This window comes from Solanum lycopersicum, chromosome 2 (genome assembly GCF_036512215.1).
Source record: "Solanum lycopersicum chromosome 2, SLM_r2.1".
Taxonomy (NCBI): Eukaryota; Viridiplantae; Streptophyta; class Magnoliopsida; order Solanales; family Solanaceae; genus Solanum; species Solanum lycopersicum.
In genome coordinates, this window is record NC_090801.1 from 56,404,378 (window position 1) to 56,420,447 (window position 16,070).

General features: G+C 36.4%; 2 protein-coding genes across 2 annotated transcripts; one reads left to right on the top strand and one right to left on the bottom strand.

Annotated features, from left to right (window-relative positions):
- The first annotated feature begins 334 nt into the window (after positions 1–334).
- LOC101248739 (cullin-4) lies at positions 335–15,495 on the top strand. The gene is made up of 17 exons (XM_004233077.5): positions 335–715; positions 3,246–3,361; positions 3,442–3,788; positions 7,629–7,809; positions 8,158–8,280; positions 9,599–9,886; positions 11,185–11,310; positions 11,418–11,519; positions 11,601–11,654; positions 12,192–12,298; positions 12,414–12,474; positions 12,574–12,705; positions 12,825–12,962; positions 13,611–13,691; positions 13,864–13,944; positions 14,281–14,361; positions 14,947–15,495. The coding sequence occupies exons 1-17, from the start codon at positions 439–441 to the stop codon at positions 15,058–15,060; spliced, it is 2,409 nt and encodes an 802-aa protein (XP_004233125.2). The 5' UTR covers positions 335–438; the 3' UTR covers positions 15,061–15,495.
- LOC104645894 (outer envelope membrane protein 7) lies at positions 15,342–15,925 on the bottom strand. Its single transcript, XM_010318633.4, has one exon. It carries the CDS (start codon positions 15,780–15,782, stop codon positions 15,549–15,551), a length of 234 nt encoding a protein of 77 aa, XP_010316935.1. The 5' UTR covers positions 15,783–15,925; the 3' UTR covers positions 15,342–15,548.
- Between the last annotated feature and the right edge of the window lie 145 nt (positions 15,926–16,070).

The window sequence follows — 16,070 nt, forward strand, 5'->3', positions numbered from 1 at the left end:
TTAATTTTCTGAAAATATATCATATTCATACTAGCTATCTATATAGAATAATAAATTAGGTATAATTTATTCTTAATATATGATATTAAAGTAGAGTGTATGTATATTAGATACACTGATTTTCTCACTTGTCTTTCTCACTTTTTATATTTCAGAATATATATAGCAGACAAAATTAGAAATCTAATTAGGTCAAATTTGAATACATTTTCTTTAATCTTTTGTTACTACTAATAACTAGGTCAAAAAATTTAAACATGTATGTTATTTTTATTTAATTAATGAAATTATACCAATATCTCAAGGACCAAACTTGTTATTTTTTCCCTATATTTATTTTGAGGCTAAAGAAATCGCCTCTCATTTTGTGTTGTACAAATAGTGTGAGCTCACAAGATTTCACTCTTTTTCTCTTTTGTCTTCTTTATTATTATATATATGTCTCAACCGAACAAGCGATCTTCTTCCCTGAGTACACCACCACCATCTCCGCTTTCCCGTTCAATGAAGAAGGCCAAGTCTCAGGCCGCAGCAGCTACTGATGACAACAAGAATGGCCAGCAGCAGCAGCAGCACCACCACCATCACCACAAAGACGAACCTTGTGTGTCCATGATCCAATATTCGGGTGGTGGGGTTACTTCCAATTTGTCTCGAAAGAAAGCTACCCCTCCACAGCCTCCTAAGAAGCAGCTCGTCATTAAGCTCAATAAAGGTATTTATTTTCACTTATTCCACTCATTTTTTGTGTTAATGTTTTTTTTTTCTTTTTTCCTCTTGTACATTTTGGGGGGGTTTTCGAAATGATTTGAATTTGCATGACCTAGATTGAAGTTTTAATTTTGTAATTTGGGTTTGGAGAGTAGTTTGGAGGTTTATATTTGAATTAATGAGTGCTGAATTGGGGACCCCTCGCTGGAATGAAGAATTTGAGCTGTTCTGGGGTGTGTGGTTTGTCGTCATTTTAAATGTAGCATTTTGGGAGTGAGGCATTTGACCTGAAATTAACGGATAATAGGGTTCTGATTCTGACTGGTTAGGGTGGGGTGGAATTTGTGGGTTAGAAGTGGAAAATTGATCGTAATTGATCGAATATCATAGGCAAGAAAGGGAAAAAAGGATTTCCACCCGAGGGTTATAATTATTTGTTTATGGGGCCATAAGGTATGTGAGCTTACTTGAATATTGGGAGATCGAATTCAATGCTTAAAGGGGGCTCTTATAAGCAATGAGAGAAAACAGGATTACAAGCAACTATTGTTTGTTACATTTTGGAGGTTTTATGTGTACTTGTAACAAGATTTCTTTTAAAAAAATACATGGTCTCGGTGTAGTATTAGGAACTCTTTTGATTTTCTTTTAAAATTTTTAAATATACCAAAGTAATCATTTTAATCAAAGTAAATGCCAAAATGAAGTACTCCCTTCGCTTTAAAAAAATGAAAAGATTCGGAGTAGGCGAGTCTCATTGATTTGCTTGACACATACATCTTGGGTGCAATTTCTCATGATTTTTGTTGAAAGGAGGATACAAGGTCAAAGGAAATTGTAAATTAAAGATGGATTGACACAAAAATGTTAAGTTGTTGAACAGCTTCATCTAAACTTCTAAAGTGGTAATGATGATACACTTCCATTTAATTATTTTTAGTCAGCAGCATGCCGACTCACGTGCATGCCTGATCATTTCAGCCGAAGTATGTGGAAATATTTGGTACATGTGTGGTGGTTAGACTTGAATCTAAGAGATCAACATTTTTACTATATCGAACCATGTGAATGTTTCGTCTAAAAGTTTGCGCTATTAGCGATGCAATACTTTTGTTTATTTACTTATTTTATTTGTGCAACAAGAAGAAAAGGAAAAGAGGTTTATGAAGATCAACTATTTGATATTCAAGCGGAGATTTACGAGCTTGATATTGCTTTTGAATTACCATGGTGATTTTTTTTTTTTTTTTTATGTCTGGAGTCTGGACAATTCAAAACTAATTTCAACGAGTTCCAGCGATTATAGAATTTAGGATTTGGTGCCTCTTATCTAAAGCTACTATTTAAACTTCTTCATCCTTGTTAGTAAGCCTCTGTACATTAGTCGCCTTATAAGATCTTTGTTTTAATTATCCAGAAACTCCCAAGGGTCTGTGACACATGTTTGATATCCGTAAGAGACTGGATTTTTTTGCGCCTGAAGTGTCTTTTCTTTTTTTTTTTCCATTCTGTTATCGATTTGAAATAAGTACATTTCGGTATTTGAAGGGTTGCCTAAAAGTTACTGTCCCCTAGAGGGGCAATTATTCTGGTAAGTTATGTTTTGGCTTCTTATGATGGTTGGAATCCTTGAATGTTAAGAAAATTATTGGGAAGGGGCTAGAGGTTTCAAAAGATAATTTGGAACATAACTATGCAGAGTTCTGGAATATGCACATTTAAGAGTTGCATTACATGTTAGGAACCATGATTTGGGACTTCTCATTCCTGTAGGTAATTTTCTAAAGTTTCTTGCTATGACTTGCTTAAGGTAATAAGTATGATTTCAGGTTCAAATCCAGCGGAGGCAAAAATATTACTCCCTCCATTTTTGTTTGGTTTTGACTTGGCACATAGTTTAAGTCTTGAAGAAAGTAAAGAACACTTTTGAATCTCGTGGTCTTAAACTAAAGATACGTAGAATGTACTAAAATGTTCTTTAATATTGTGATCTTAAACATGCTATGTGTAAAGTTGAAATTAAAGAATTGCCAAAAAAGGAAAGAGATATTCTTTTTGAAATGGACTAAAAAGGAAAGTAAAACAAACAAATTGGAACGGTGGGAGTAGGTAATTTCTTCTCCTCTGTCCAAGCCTTGGTGGACGGAGTTACCCGGTACCTGCGTTGGTGGGAGTAGCAGGTGTACACAAGCTGACCTGTAAGCCACAGTTATAAATAAAACAAAAATAACATTGTGGAAATGTAAGGTCAATAGACCATTGTATCCCATATGCTTGTTTCGATTGATGCGAAGTCTGCAAGTGTTACTGTTCCCAAGATATGATCTGGCGCTTATAGAAAATAAAATAAGAGAGAAGTATAGATCTGTGGACAAGTTTCTCCCTATATCACTTCATATCTTTAATAGTGCTGGAGCAAGAAATTGTAATTATTAGCATAGAACTGCTATGGGATAATGTAATACTGTGAAATTAATGTATTCAAAGTAATATCTCATGTGTTCAACTTCTGGTAATTTTTTTTCTTCTTGAAGCAAAACCTACGCTCCCAACAAATTTTGAAGAAAATACTTGGGCAACTCTGAAGTCGGCTATCAGTGCAATATTCTTAAAGCAGCCTGATCCTTGTGACTTGGAAAAGCTTTATCAGGTTCATTTTGTAGCAGTATTTACCTTCTAGTACTGTAGATTAGCTTCTAAATGTTAATTTATTGACTTTACTGTGCTTAGGCTGTCACTGACCTGTGTCTGCACAAGATGGGTGGAAGCTTATACCAACGGATTGAAAAAGAGTGTGAGGCACACATAGTTGCAGTATTGCAGTCCTTAGTTGGCCAAAGTGAAGATCTTGTTGTTTTTCTATCAGTTGTTCAGAGGTGCTGGCAGGACTTCTGTGATCAGATGTTGATGATCCGTGGTATAGCGTTGTATCTAGACAGAACATATGTGAAACAAACCCCAAATGGCCATTCATTGTGGGAGATGGGTTTGCAGCTTTTCCGCAAACATCTTTGTCTAGCTTCAGAAGTAGAACACAAAATTGTCTTTGGGCTCCTTCAGATGATTGAGAGTGAAAGGTAAATTAAAATAGTTCTTGGTTGAATTTTATGCTTGGTAGTTTTCCTTGTCTCAATTTTTTTTGATAACAGATAAACTGTGTTCACACCAGAAAACCTATCAGGTGAAAACTGATGGGGTGGGATGTATAACCCCAAGGGTTTTCATCAAGACCCAAATCTAGACAGGAAACTTTACAATTTTTCCTATGAAAACAACTAAACTATTGATCTCCCCCACTACATCAATAGACTTAGAGCCTCATGCCGAGCTTATCTCTTTGAGAAGTAGCTTCAGTCATATAAGCTGACATGTTGCTCAAAGAATTGCTAGTATTCTGACTCTACACTTGACCTAGCCACTACATCTTGCCCTTTTCTTTCCAAGAGTAGATTTTCTTCAATTAAAACTCTGTTTTGAAGTGGACTGTATATTAGGAGAAGATCCTTCTAAATCTGCTGTAGTGCTTTGCTTGTCCCCTATCCTCGTGTAATAGACCTACTCCAGACGAGTCTGTGATATACCTTTAGAATCCAAGTAGCTGCATTCTAATGACTGTCATAGGGAGCTTGGAGAAATTGGCTAACCATAGTGACAACACATGAGATGTTGGGTTTGATTGTAAGATAACTGAGTTTAACATTTGGATTCATAGGGGTATCATATCCAACATACTGCTTTCTTCCCTTATATTAAAGGCATACTTCCTTTCTGCAATGGCAATCCCACTACTAGATTTTACCAATTTGATCCCAAGGAGTACTTCAGCTTATCCAAGTCTTTTGTCTGTAAGTGATTGTCAAGATACTGCTTAAGTTGGGTAATGTAACAGTGATCATTACCTGTTATAACAATGTTGTTGACATAAACAACTAAAATACGTTTTCTTTTTCCTGTTAGAAGATATTTTTTTTTGACAAATGTAAAAGGTTTGTATATAAATCTTCGGCACTAAAGGCTGAGATCCCAAATTTACACCACGGAGCTACATACAGTTGAGTATAGTCAACAAATCTGAAAAAAGGACTAGATCCTTCTTCATCTTACAAAGAACCAGAATATCTATATTAGCTATCGGGTCATCTACATACTCAAAACTGCACCTATAGCACAAAGTGATAATGCAGTTTATTTTAATCCTATGTAAAGGACTACTAATTCTCTCATTGCATCTCAAATTTCTCTTTCCATATTGTCTGTTTCTGGCACGGTCCAACTTATGCCTCTGAAGCTGGTAAACAAGTTCCAAAGTTACCTTTAATACTTAGGATAAGGCACAAGTACCCCCTAGACAATGACCGAAATTTTAAGACACCTCTAAGGTCCTATTAACCCTTGAACTCATTTCTTTTTTGTAATTTTATTCTCCTTTTGGCTTACATGGCACACTTCACGACTCTACATTGTTGAGGTGCGTGGGAGATGTTTGGATGCCACTTAAGCCAAAAAGGTGTACAAAATTACAAAAAAATATTTTTTTTTGGGAGGTGGGGATGTTCTTAAATCACAAAATGATTAGACTCACTTCAAGATATGCCAAATCGTTGGACAATGGTGGTAAACGGCCAAATCATACCCTCGGTGATTGCTCAAAGCTACAAAGAGATCGGCACAGTCAACATTTTATCCTAGATACCCCTGAGATAAAGAGACGAATTGATGCAATCTTGGACCATGGGTATGAGCGTATCCCTTGCCCACTAGATTAGCTTTAAGAAGATCAACCTTGCCTTCAGGTTTCATCTTAACAGTAAACACCCAACAACATTCCACTGTTTATTTGTTCTGTGATGAAAAGCTATCTTACAAAGAAGCCATTATCATGAACAGCCGTTGTTTCCTCAATTATAGTGTGATGCCAATTGATTAGAGTCTTAGACTGTCTGCCGGTAAGATGGTTGGTCGGATATGACCTCACTCCCTGGTTGTTGTTATGGCGACGAAGTGCTCTGCTGAGCTGTGATGTTCACTAGTTTCTTTCAGTGATGGGACCAGTGTTTTGGACGGCGAGAGGCGACAAGGGCCTGCCTCGCCATGCGGCGAGGCGAGCAGCGAGGCGCTCACCTTTTTGAATTGAGGCGCCAATTAATACCAAAAATTAAAAATATTTAATTGCACATATAATTTTCAAAATTTCAATAGCAATTACATATCTTACAGATACTATAATAATTACTATAGAAAGAACTAATTTTTTTTTTCAAAAAAATAATGGACAACAGTCACAGACTCACAGCATAGTGAAGACAAGATGCATTTTACAATAATCTGGGACAAAACAAAGAGTGAAGAAAATAGAGGAAAAAAAGAGTAGTGAAGAAAACATAACTGAAAGTCTGAAACGAAAATTGAAGTTTAAGAACAGAAAAAAAAGAGGTATACCTCAGGTCTTCAGCAGCAGCAACTCGAAGATGATGGAGACCAGGAGAAGAGATCGCGAGGGAAAGAGAGTCGCGAGGGGAAGAGAGTCGGGGAGAAGAGTGCACAACAACAGATTTTGAAAATATAAAAAAAAGCCCTAATTTTGACTAATATTGTTAAGTCAAATATTTTTTAAAAATAAAAAATAAAAAAGGAGCCGCCTTTTTTGGCGCCATTAGGTCGCCATGGGTCGCCTTTTGCATACCGCCTCGCCTCGCCTCAGTGGGGAATGGCGAGGAGGCCTCGCCTCGCCTCGCCTCTCGCCAAAGGCGATGAGGCGCTCGCCATTCACAACACTGGATGGGACACTTACTCTGTTGAGGTCGCCATTGGATGGGCTTTGAATATAAGTGAGAGGTGATGGTCGGGGCTCGACTACAAGTTGATAATTGAAGAACCAAATCTTTTCTTCATAGATTTTAGATTTATTGATTACTTTTTGGATTCCGAGTGTAGAGGATTAAGATAAGAAGAGCTTCTGAGAGCGAATGACTTGATTAGGTATCTAAATAGTGTTTACAGGATTTCTAATTAAGGAAAACATATAATTACAACCTTCCATATTTACTGAACAATTTTTGGAGTTTATTAGTTCCCTTGTCTTAGATTGACTCACTGTAAAGGGATTCCTTTTTTTTTTTTTAAAATAAGTCCAGTTTCTTTTGTCAGTTTCTCTTCCATTGTAAGTTGTAACTATTTATCTTGTTGATGCCCTTTTGTGAATGAAATACCTTATCTATAAAAAAAACACTAATTTTTTTAAAAACACCGCAAGCACTCTTTTAGTGGGGTCCACAATAGATCATGTTACTGCATTAAATGCCAACACCTATAAGAATATATTATTACGGGTATTATGAAAATGTAAATATTTAGTGTTTTAAGATGTAGCGTGTACCAATAGTACCAATTTTTATTTTTTTAAAAAATGTTATGTGTACCAAGCTTTTTTCGAACCGACAATAAAGGGTAGAGCATCAAATAAATTGGGACAAACGGAATACTTTTTTATTATTGCAACATTGTTATGGACGTCGGGTCTAACTCAACCCCAAAAGCTAGCTCAAGGGTGAGAAATGCCCAAGACCATATAAAGTGATCAATTTATCCTCATCCCACTGATGTGAGACTCAACACCCCCCCTCACGCCTAGGGCTAAACATCTGGGGCGTGGAAATTTGATATGGGGGCCCAACATCGGTATATCATGAAGTGGGATGGGCCTGACTTTGATACCATGTTATGGACCTTGGGTCTAACTCAACCCAAAAGCTAGCTCAAGAGGTGAGGACTGCCCAAGACCACATGAAGAGATCACTCTCTCCTCATCCGATCGATGTTGGACTCGACAAACATTTTAATGCTTAATTAGTAAACTGAGGTCTTCAAGTTTCTTCCTTTGTTTATTTTCTTTGTTCATTCTTGTGTAATTCTTCCAGATTAGGTGAGGCCGTTGATAGAGCTCTTCTTAACCATCTTTTGAAGATGTTCACTGCCTTAGGAATTTACGCAGAGAGCTTTGAGAAGCCATTTGTTGAGCGCACTTCTGAGTTTTATGCTGCTGAAGGTGTCAAATACATGCAACAGTCAGATGTTCCAGATTACTTGAAGCATGTGGAGGTGTGCTTTCTCTGCTTCCTTTTTCCCTATCTTTTTGTTAACCTATTTTTTCTCTCACAGTCAAATGAATTATTGTCTGACCATGTTTTTTATTCACGCGGATCTTCAAAACATTTTATTTGTACATTGAAATCTTTGGTTGGTTTCTCAAATCTACAAATGTGTTTCCAAAAGAAGTTTCATTTGTGGAATCAAACTGTAGTTGGTCAATTTAACCTCCATAAACCAACCAGGTTATCTTTTTCTCATATAGATGGCATATATTATTAGTTTAAGATATTGTTATGAACTCGTGCCTTTCGATTTTACTATGATCAAGTACCTGACTGGTCCTTTTTCGCCTTGCAGTTAAGGTTACATGAAGAACATGATAGGTGCTTGCACTACCTGGATTCAAGTACAAGAAAACCACTAATATCAACTACAGAGAGGCAACTTTTAGAACGACATGTTGCTGCAATACTTGACAAGGTATTTATGCTGAGTTAACTGTAACAACTATAGAGTCTAGTAGGGGGATGCGGAAAAAGTATTCTTATGGGATGCCTGTAAAGAAAATTAAGGTTTAGATGAGTTCCAATGATGCATCAGTTTCTAAGTGAACAATGTAGATAAAGTTCTAGGAAACATTAATGTCGAGATGCTAATTTCTTTTTCAAAAAAAACAAACAAACATTAATGGCGTGATGATGAGCATTTGAACAATTTATCCCCGTTGATCTTGAACGTATCAATCCAGAAGACATGGTAGGTAGCATAGGTGTGAAACAAAGAGAGAGGATAAGCACAATAGGATGAGGTGAAGAAGGAATTTGCATGATTGAGATGTTGTAGAACTCCAGTATTTCCTTACTTTATAGGCCAAAGATATTATGGACATGTCAGGATTCCTGAAAATAAAATGGATGGAAAAACGAGATGTTTTCAGTTAGGTCATTTTATTATAGTATATTAAAAATTATTTTATTGTACAAAATTGATGAAAGGGGAGTCAAGATTTTCCTATTATTCAGTATGTATTCCCAGAGCACTTACTTCCCTTGACTAGTATAAGTGAAGCAATCCTCACAACCGAGGAAGTGAGAGGGAGAAGAAAAACATTGTTGGTGTGCAACAGTAAGAGCTGTTTTCATGTGACCAAGTCACAGATTCAAGCTGTGGGAATAGTCTTTTGTAGAAGTGCAATGTAATTTTGTGTACAATAGACTCAATGTTGTCCGGTCCTTCCCAGGTCATAAGCAAGTAGTGAGAGTTTAGTTATTGAGCTGCCCTTTTTTAGTGTGTAAAAAATTGTGTGGATATGGGCCACTTACTTCTGCATTGTAGCACACCTTCTATGTGACATCACTATGAATGAATTTTGTATACAATTGGCTATGCCTGCCACTATTTAAGTGAAGTATGGCTATTTAGCAATGGATTCAGAAGGAATAAAGGAGAGGCATGGTGTAAGAAGAAATTCCTTTAGCACCCATGTGAAAATTATGGAGGTAAAGTAATCGAGTGTCGTTGAAAGGGAGGAAAAGTCTTTTGTACAAATAATGTGGACATTCTATCTCCTTTTTGGGTGCAAGTATGATATTGTGGATAGCATATATATGTTGAGATCAAAGACACCCATTTTTTGCTTAGATTCTTTACTTTGTCTATGCCACTTTATAGTAGGGACTTCCTCCACATATTAATGAAGATATTACTTTACAAGAAGAAACTTTTCTATTCCTCATGTAGTTATGGGCTGCTTCTGCAATCTGTATGCTTCTTCTTAATTGTGTTTTTATATCTCCAGGGTTTCATGATGCTGATGGATGGTAAGCGTATTGAGGATCTTCGAAGAATGTATTCACTATTCCCTAGGGTAGAGGCGCTTGAATCGTTGAAGCAAACTCTTAGCTTGTACATCCGAAAAAATGGTCAAAGCATTGTGCATGACGATGAAAAAGATAAAGATATGGTATCTAGCCTGTTAGAATTTAAGGCATCCGTTGATACTATATGGGAAGAAAGTTTTTCTAAAAATGAAGCATTTGGTAACACTATCAAGGATGCGTTTGGACATCTCATAAATGTCTGTGAGGTACACTTGGTAAAACTTGCCTTGTTATATAGCTTTCCAACAACTAGCTCTATCCTTCACATCTGTATTCATGATTATCTCATGCATTCTGTATATTAGCACTGTCAGTGTCACTTAGCGAGCTGCTGTCTACAGGAATTTAAGTACTCCTGTTATTTGAAGTGAATGACCAATTATATTGATACCACACCAAAACAACTGAATGGAATATTTAACTGATCCATTCCAGATCGACTGAGTAGGTAGTGAAGTTATAATGACTTACGTGTTTGCTCAATTTTATTTACTCTGTGGAATACCTTAATACATTCCAATGTCTGTAAGATTTTGGCAGTACATCTTTTTACCCAAAAAAGAACTAAGAAAGAATGAAAGAATTAGGCACTATGTTTGTATCACCCCACTGAAATAAGGCCTCATTTACCCTTTCTTTTTCCTTCTGATTTGTTGTTTCTGGAGTTGGCTGGGTTTGTATGGGAATGGAGAGAATATAGATCTAATGAATTATTTATGAGAATGATTTATCTCATGTGAAAAAGGTTGCTTGTATCATTGGGTTTTCCTTTCTCTCAGTTTAAATGAAGTACACGTGCTAGGAGTCTAGGACACTGCTATTGATTGCGTGTTCATTCTCTCATCTCTTTTCATTTGTTAAATGATGCATGCTAGAATAGAGTTCTTGTATAATATCACTACTACAAGTGGGTCCAAAGAAACCAAAGCTGTCGATGGTCTTTAGGAAAAAACAAAAGTCTTTTCATCTTTATTCATATCTTTGCAAATCAATCAATCCATGCAAATAGGTGCACTGTTCCAGTTCCTGAGCTGCTGCATGTTATCTGCTGTACCAGGCAAATCTTAATGTGCTTGAAAATACCTGAACCTGCATCTTACAAATTATCTAGAGTTCTCGCTTCAGCCTATAGGACATGCCTACCATTTGGACAGAGCATCTTAACTAGGTCACATTTTTAAAGCCATGCTTGTGATATCGTAGTCCAGTAAGTTGGTTGTTCAACTTGCTTGTTCGATAAGATCTACTGTACGGGATTGTGGTAAATAGTAAGCATGATAGATGCTCTGATCTACTTTAATAGATCTGCCATTCTGGGCAGTTTGTATCCTTTTCATACGCCCCCCCTTAAATAGTCTTCCTGGACCCTTTCTTTATTTGTGGTCAAGGGGCAGATTACTGTTGACGGTTATTTTCTGTTATACAAAATACATTCTGGTACACCAAAGTGCAGTATTTACTCAATTAATTCACAAAATTCATTGGATTATTTTGCTATTTACAGAATCGGCCTGCCGAGCTGATTGCTAAATTTCTGGACGAGAAGCTTCGTGCTGGAAATAAGGGTACTTCGGAAGAGGAATTGGAGGGTATACTTGATAAAGTCTTGGTTCTGTTCAGGTTTATACAGGTAAGAGGATACAATGAGCAGTAATTGAAGAGAACTTAAGGAATCTGTAGCCGGATTAACCTGTATATGTGAGATATTGCTTTGTGTATGATATCATCTTTATGTAGGGTAAGGATGTATTTGAGGCATTCTACAAGAAAGATCTAGCAAAGAGATTATTGTTGGGAAAGAGTGCTTCAATAGATGCAGAGAAGTCCATGATCTCTAAGGTGATGTCTCTTATGTGTAACTTCTGCTTTTTCTTACTTGGTTTTTATTGCTGTATAATGAGTCTTTTCGTTATGGTGCAGTTGAAGACTGAATGTGGTAGTCAATTCACTAACAAATTGGAAGGAATGTTCAAGGTATGGAAGGATATATGCATCTCCCATCATGTTTTTTGAGGTTGAAATATTAGTGGGTCAGGGGAAATAATTTCAGTTCCTGGTTTCTGCTCTGCTGAAAAGTGGTTTTCATTGAGCTTCAGATAAAAGTCCTTCTATCTTGGGTTCCCAACTGACAAATCTCTACTAGAATGTGAACATCTCATCTTGGCTTTAAATACGTCAGGTTCAGAATAACCGTTTTTTCTTGAACTAGAATTGATATTGTTATAAAAGCTTGGTAAACAGAATAAACTTTTCTCCACATGTCCTTAATTCTAACGCTTCTCAGTTCTGTGTACTAATGTAACTGGAAGGGTTAGACTGGTTACCCCATACCCATAGTTTACCAGAATAAATGTATCCTATAGGCTCTAACTGGTTTTGTTATGCCTATGCTAGAGGTCTGAAGTGTCCTTTGATATTGGAGAATAAATTTGGTATTTTTCTAGATTTCATGTGGCATGCTTGTTTTTAATCAGTGACTTTGTTGTTTTTATCTTCGAAACCATTATCCAGGATATTGAATTGTCAAAAGAGATAAATGAATCCTTTAAGCAATCTTCTCAAGCCAGGAAAAAACTCCCAACAGGAATTGAGATGAGTGTTCATGTATTAACCACAGGGTAAGTTGCTTATCCCACTAACCATTCCATTACTTTCCAAGTTGAAAAACTTTTCTCTTTCTTTGTTTTGCATTTTGATTGAATTTAAAACTCATTTATTCTGGCTGACATGCAGGTACTGGCCAACTTATCCGCCCATGGATGTTCGGCTTCCCCATGAACTCAATATCTATCAGGTTTTGCGCCAATTTTTACTTTCAATTTAGGTCATCTTTGCGCCTTGAGTTATGTTTGTGTAAACTACACATGCCCTTATACTTGGATCTGTACTGCAGGATATTTTCAAGGAATTCTACTTGAGCAAATACAGCGGTAGGCGGTTGATGTGGCAAAATTCTTTGGGACATTGTGTTCTAAAAGCAGAGTTTCCCAAGGGTAAAAAAGAGCTGGCAGTGTCTCTGTTTCAGGTTTGTTTGCTCTTTCACTGAATGTACCAGAGATACTTATCCTCCTAGCCAACTCTATCACATATGCAACAGATGTCTAAATCATCTGCTGTTCTTTTGCCTATCTGTTCTTTCTGCAGGCTGTTGTTTTAATGCTTTTTAATGATGCGGAAAAGCTTAGCTTTCTAGATATGATGGAAGCAACTCGAATTGAGGATAAAGAGCTCAGGAGAACTTTACAGTCTCTTGCATGTGGTAAAGTTCGTGTTCTCCAGAAGGTGGGTGGTCATTACTAGGTAGAGATTGTTACCTACTTCATCACCCAAATTGATAAGACGTATTTAGTTTTGGAAGGCCCATTTCCCAGCTATTGAAGATTGATTGAACTTCGATTAATTGATGCATTGGATACAAAACTAAGATAGTTACTCCATTCCAAAGTGAATAACATGGTTTGGACCGGGAGATTCAAACAGGCTATTATTTTACTTGAATTCGACATTGATACATTTTGAAAAATTAACTGTCACAATCAGAAAGTTCACTGAAGTACTATAAAATGATAATTTTAGGAGGTAGCAAGTAACCAGTGCAATTAATCGAGGTACATGCAAGCTGGCCCAGACACTACCCATAAACAAAAGAAGCTATATTCAAATAAGTCGTCATGAAATAGGACATAGTGAATAGAAACTACGTGAAAGGTATTACAATAGACAATACAGCAATATAATTTGAGTGTTTCTTAGTAGATAATTTCGTTGAATTTTTTAGAAGAAGAATAATATGATTACTCATTTTGAAATATTGAGAATATACAACAACAACAACAACATACCCAATAAATTATTGAAAATGTATCTCTTATCATGAATGTCGTTCTGGTTTCAACCTGTAGCTGCTGAAAAAAATTAGTTGTTTTACAGATTCCAAAAGGAAGAGATGTGGAAGACAACGATACCTTTGTGTTCAATGATCAATTTACTACTCCACTCTATCGGATAAAGGTACTTTGAGAATATTAATGCTTCAATTTCTAAGAAAGAGAAGAACAATGTGAGGTTGTTTCAAATGATTCTGGCATGTTTCTTAAGTTAAAAGTTTGATTGGTCTAATGGGATTATTGGATTGCTATATTGCATAGACATATAAATGGTAATCCTTTATCCATGTCTACAGGTAAATGCCATTCAGATGAAGGAAACAGTTGAGGAGAACACAAACACCACAGAAAGAGTATTCCAGGACCGGCAATACCAGGTTTGCTTTCCTATTTCCTCCCCTTTACTCTTGTATGTTCGGTTGAACTTTCTGTAACCTGTTTTACCTGGTGAAAAGTTAATTGGAGTGCTTCACAACTTTGTCATAACTTGCTCTAATTTCCTGTTGGTAATCAACATTTCTGTTTCCTACAAGACCATAGATGGTCAGATTAAAAAAAAAAAAATCAGATTCCTTGCCTGGTCTTTGGCTGAAATCACTCTAGGAAATGATATTTTCTTTGAACATATAGGTTCTCGATACCAAGGGAAAATTTCAGACTAATCCTCTTCTTTGCTGTTGACATAATCTAGTCTTCTGTCTTCACTTCGGCAGGTTGATGCTGCTATCGTTAGGATAATGAAGACCAGAAAAGTGCTGAGTCATACCCTTTTGATAACTGAACTCTTTCAGCAGGTGAAGTTATTTCTTAACTTAATGTATCACAGATAGTTTTTAATCTTGTTTTGGGGAAATGGATATGGTTCAAGCTCTATGCATGAACCCCACACTGGACTTCTAATTAAAACCTATCAGTTGTCCATATGGTTGTCTTGCCTTCCAATCGAAATAGGTGATTGCATTTAGTACCAGTACAAATAGTACTGTCTCAAGTTCCTTCTTGACAAACTTCAATAAAGCTTTCAAAGAATTTAAGTACATTTGGAATCATGCAAGTGTTATCAGGTTGTGCTATTTAACCCTCCATTTTGTTCCATTTGTTATAAATGTTGAAATCATAAACTCTGGATCCAATTGATTGTAGCTGGCTTTTGTATACCAGCACTAAAGATTGGACAAAGAGAAGATGTAGAATTGTTGTCCAATTGGCCTCAGTGGTTGATGATAATTCGAAATTCTAGACTATTTGATTAAGATAGGAGTTCCAACTCGGTTTAGGCTCTGCTAGTTGATGTGTCAAATTTGTGATTTTCATAACTGAGCAAATCTTGTGGGAACAAACTGCACTCCCCTGACTCTGTTACCTATTTTGTGCTGCAGCTTAAATTCCCTGTGAAACCAGCTGACTTGAAGAAAAGGATTGAAAGCCTCATAGAAAGGGAGTATCTGGAACGAGACAAGAACAATCCTCAAGTTTACAACTATCTTGCCTAGAAATGTTCATGCCATAAAATTTTCATTGTAAATGACTCGAGATATGACTTCCATTCTCAGATTCAACTGTAAAGTTAACATTTATTTCATACATAGATATATCTACTCTTTCGAAGAAAAAAAACATGAACAAGTGCATCCTTTCAATACAATGTGCATTATGGCAAAATTGTTTTCTTGCATGTTTCTATCACCAAGTAATTAGCGTGCGCGCACGATTCGAATTTAATCAATAAACGGTAACAAATTAGAACTTGTGATTCATTCAAAAACATCACATCTGAAGAAACAAACAACTTCAAAGCTAATATACGAATTTCTCAACAAACATATTACAATAGGGGAAAAAAAAGAACACCCAAAAACAGAAAAGCATTTATATTTCGATTACCCCTCTTAAGACTCCAAACTTTAAAAAAAAAAAAAAAAAAAGAATTGTAAGGGGGGCAATTGCAATCAAGCAAAATAGGGAGGAGAATAGGATATGATCAGACAATTTTAACGGCAGTTGAAGAAGCGGAATCCGGATCGGTGTCTTGAGTTGCGTTTGCAGTTAGAGGTTCCCGGATACTGTGTTGATCATCTGGGTCATAGTCTGGGTTGAGATTTTGATCAATGGCTTCTCGACCTTTTTCAAGACAAGGCTTGCAAGCCATCTCGATGGTGATCCAGCCGAGAACTACGCCTCCAATTGCTATCAGCGCCGTTGTTAATGCCCCCATTGCTCTGTGACCCCTCAATCCCTCTCTGATATTTCAGATTTGAGATTTGAGATTTGAAGAAGAAGAGTTGACCAGTAAGAGCAACTCACGCAAAGTATTTTCTTAGGTCCAGATCCAGAATGGGCCTTTTTCTCTTTTTCACCTTATTGTGTTACGTTACGCCTTCGTCCGTTTTACGTGACACTTTTTGTTATTTATTTATAATTATTATATATTTTGGTTTTTTGATATACGCATTTATTTTTTATATAATTTTTATCTACGAGATCATATAAGAAATATATTCGT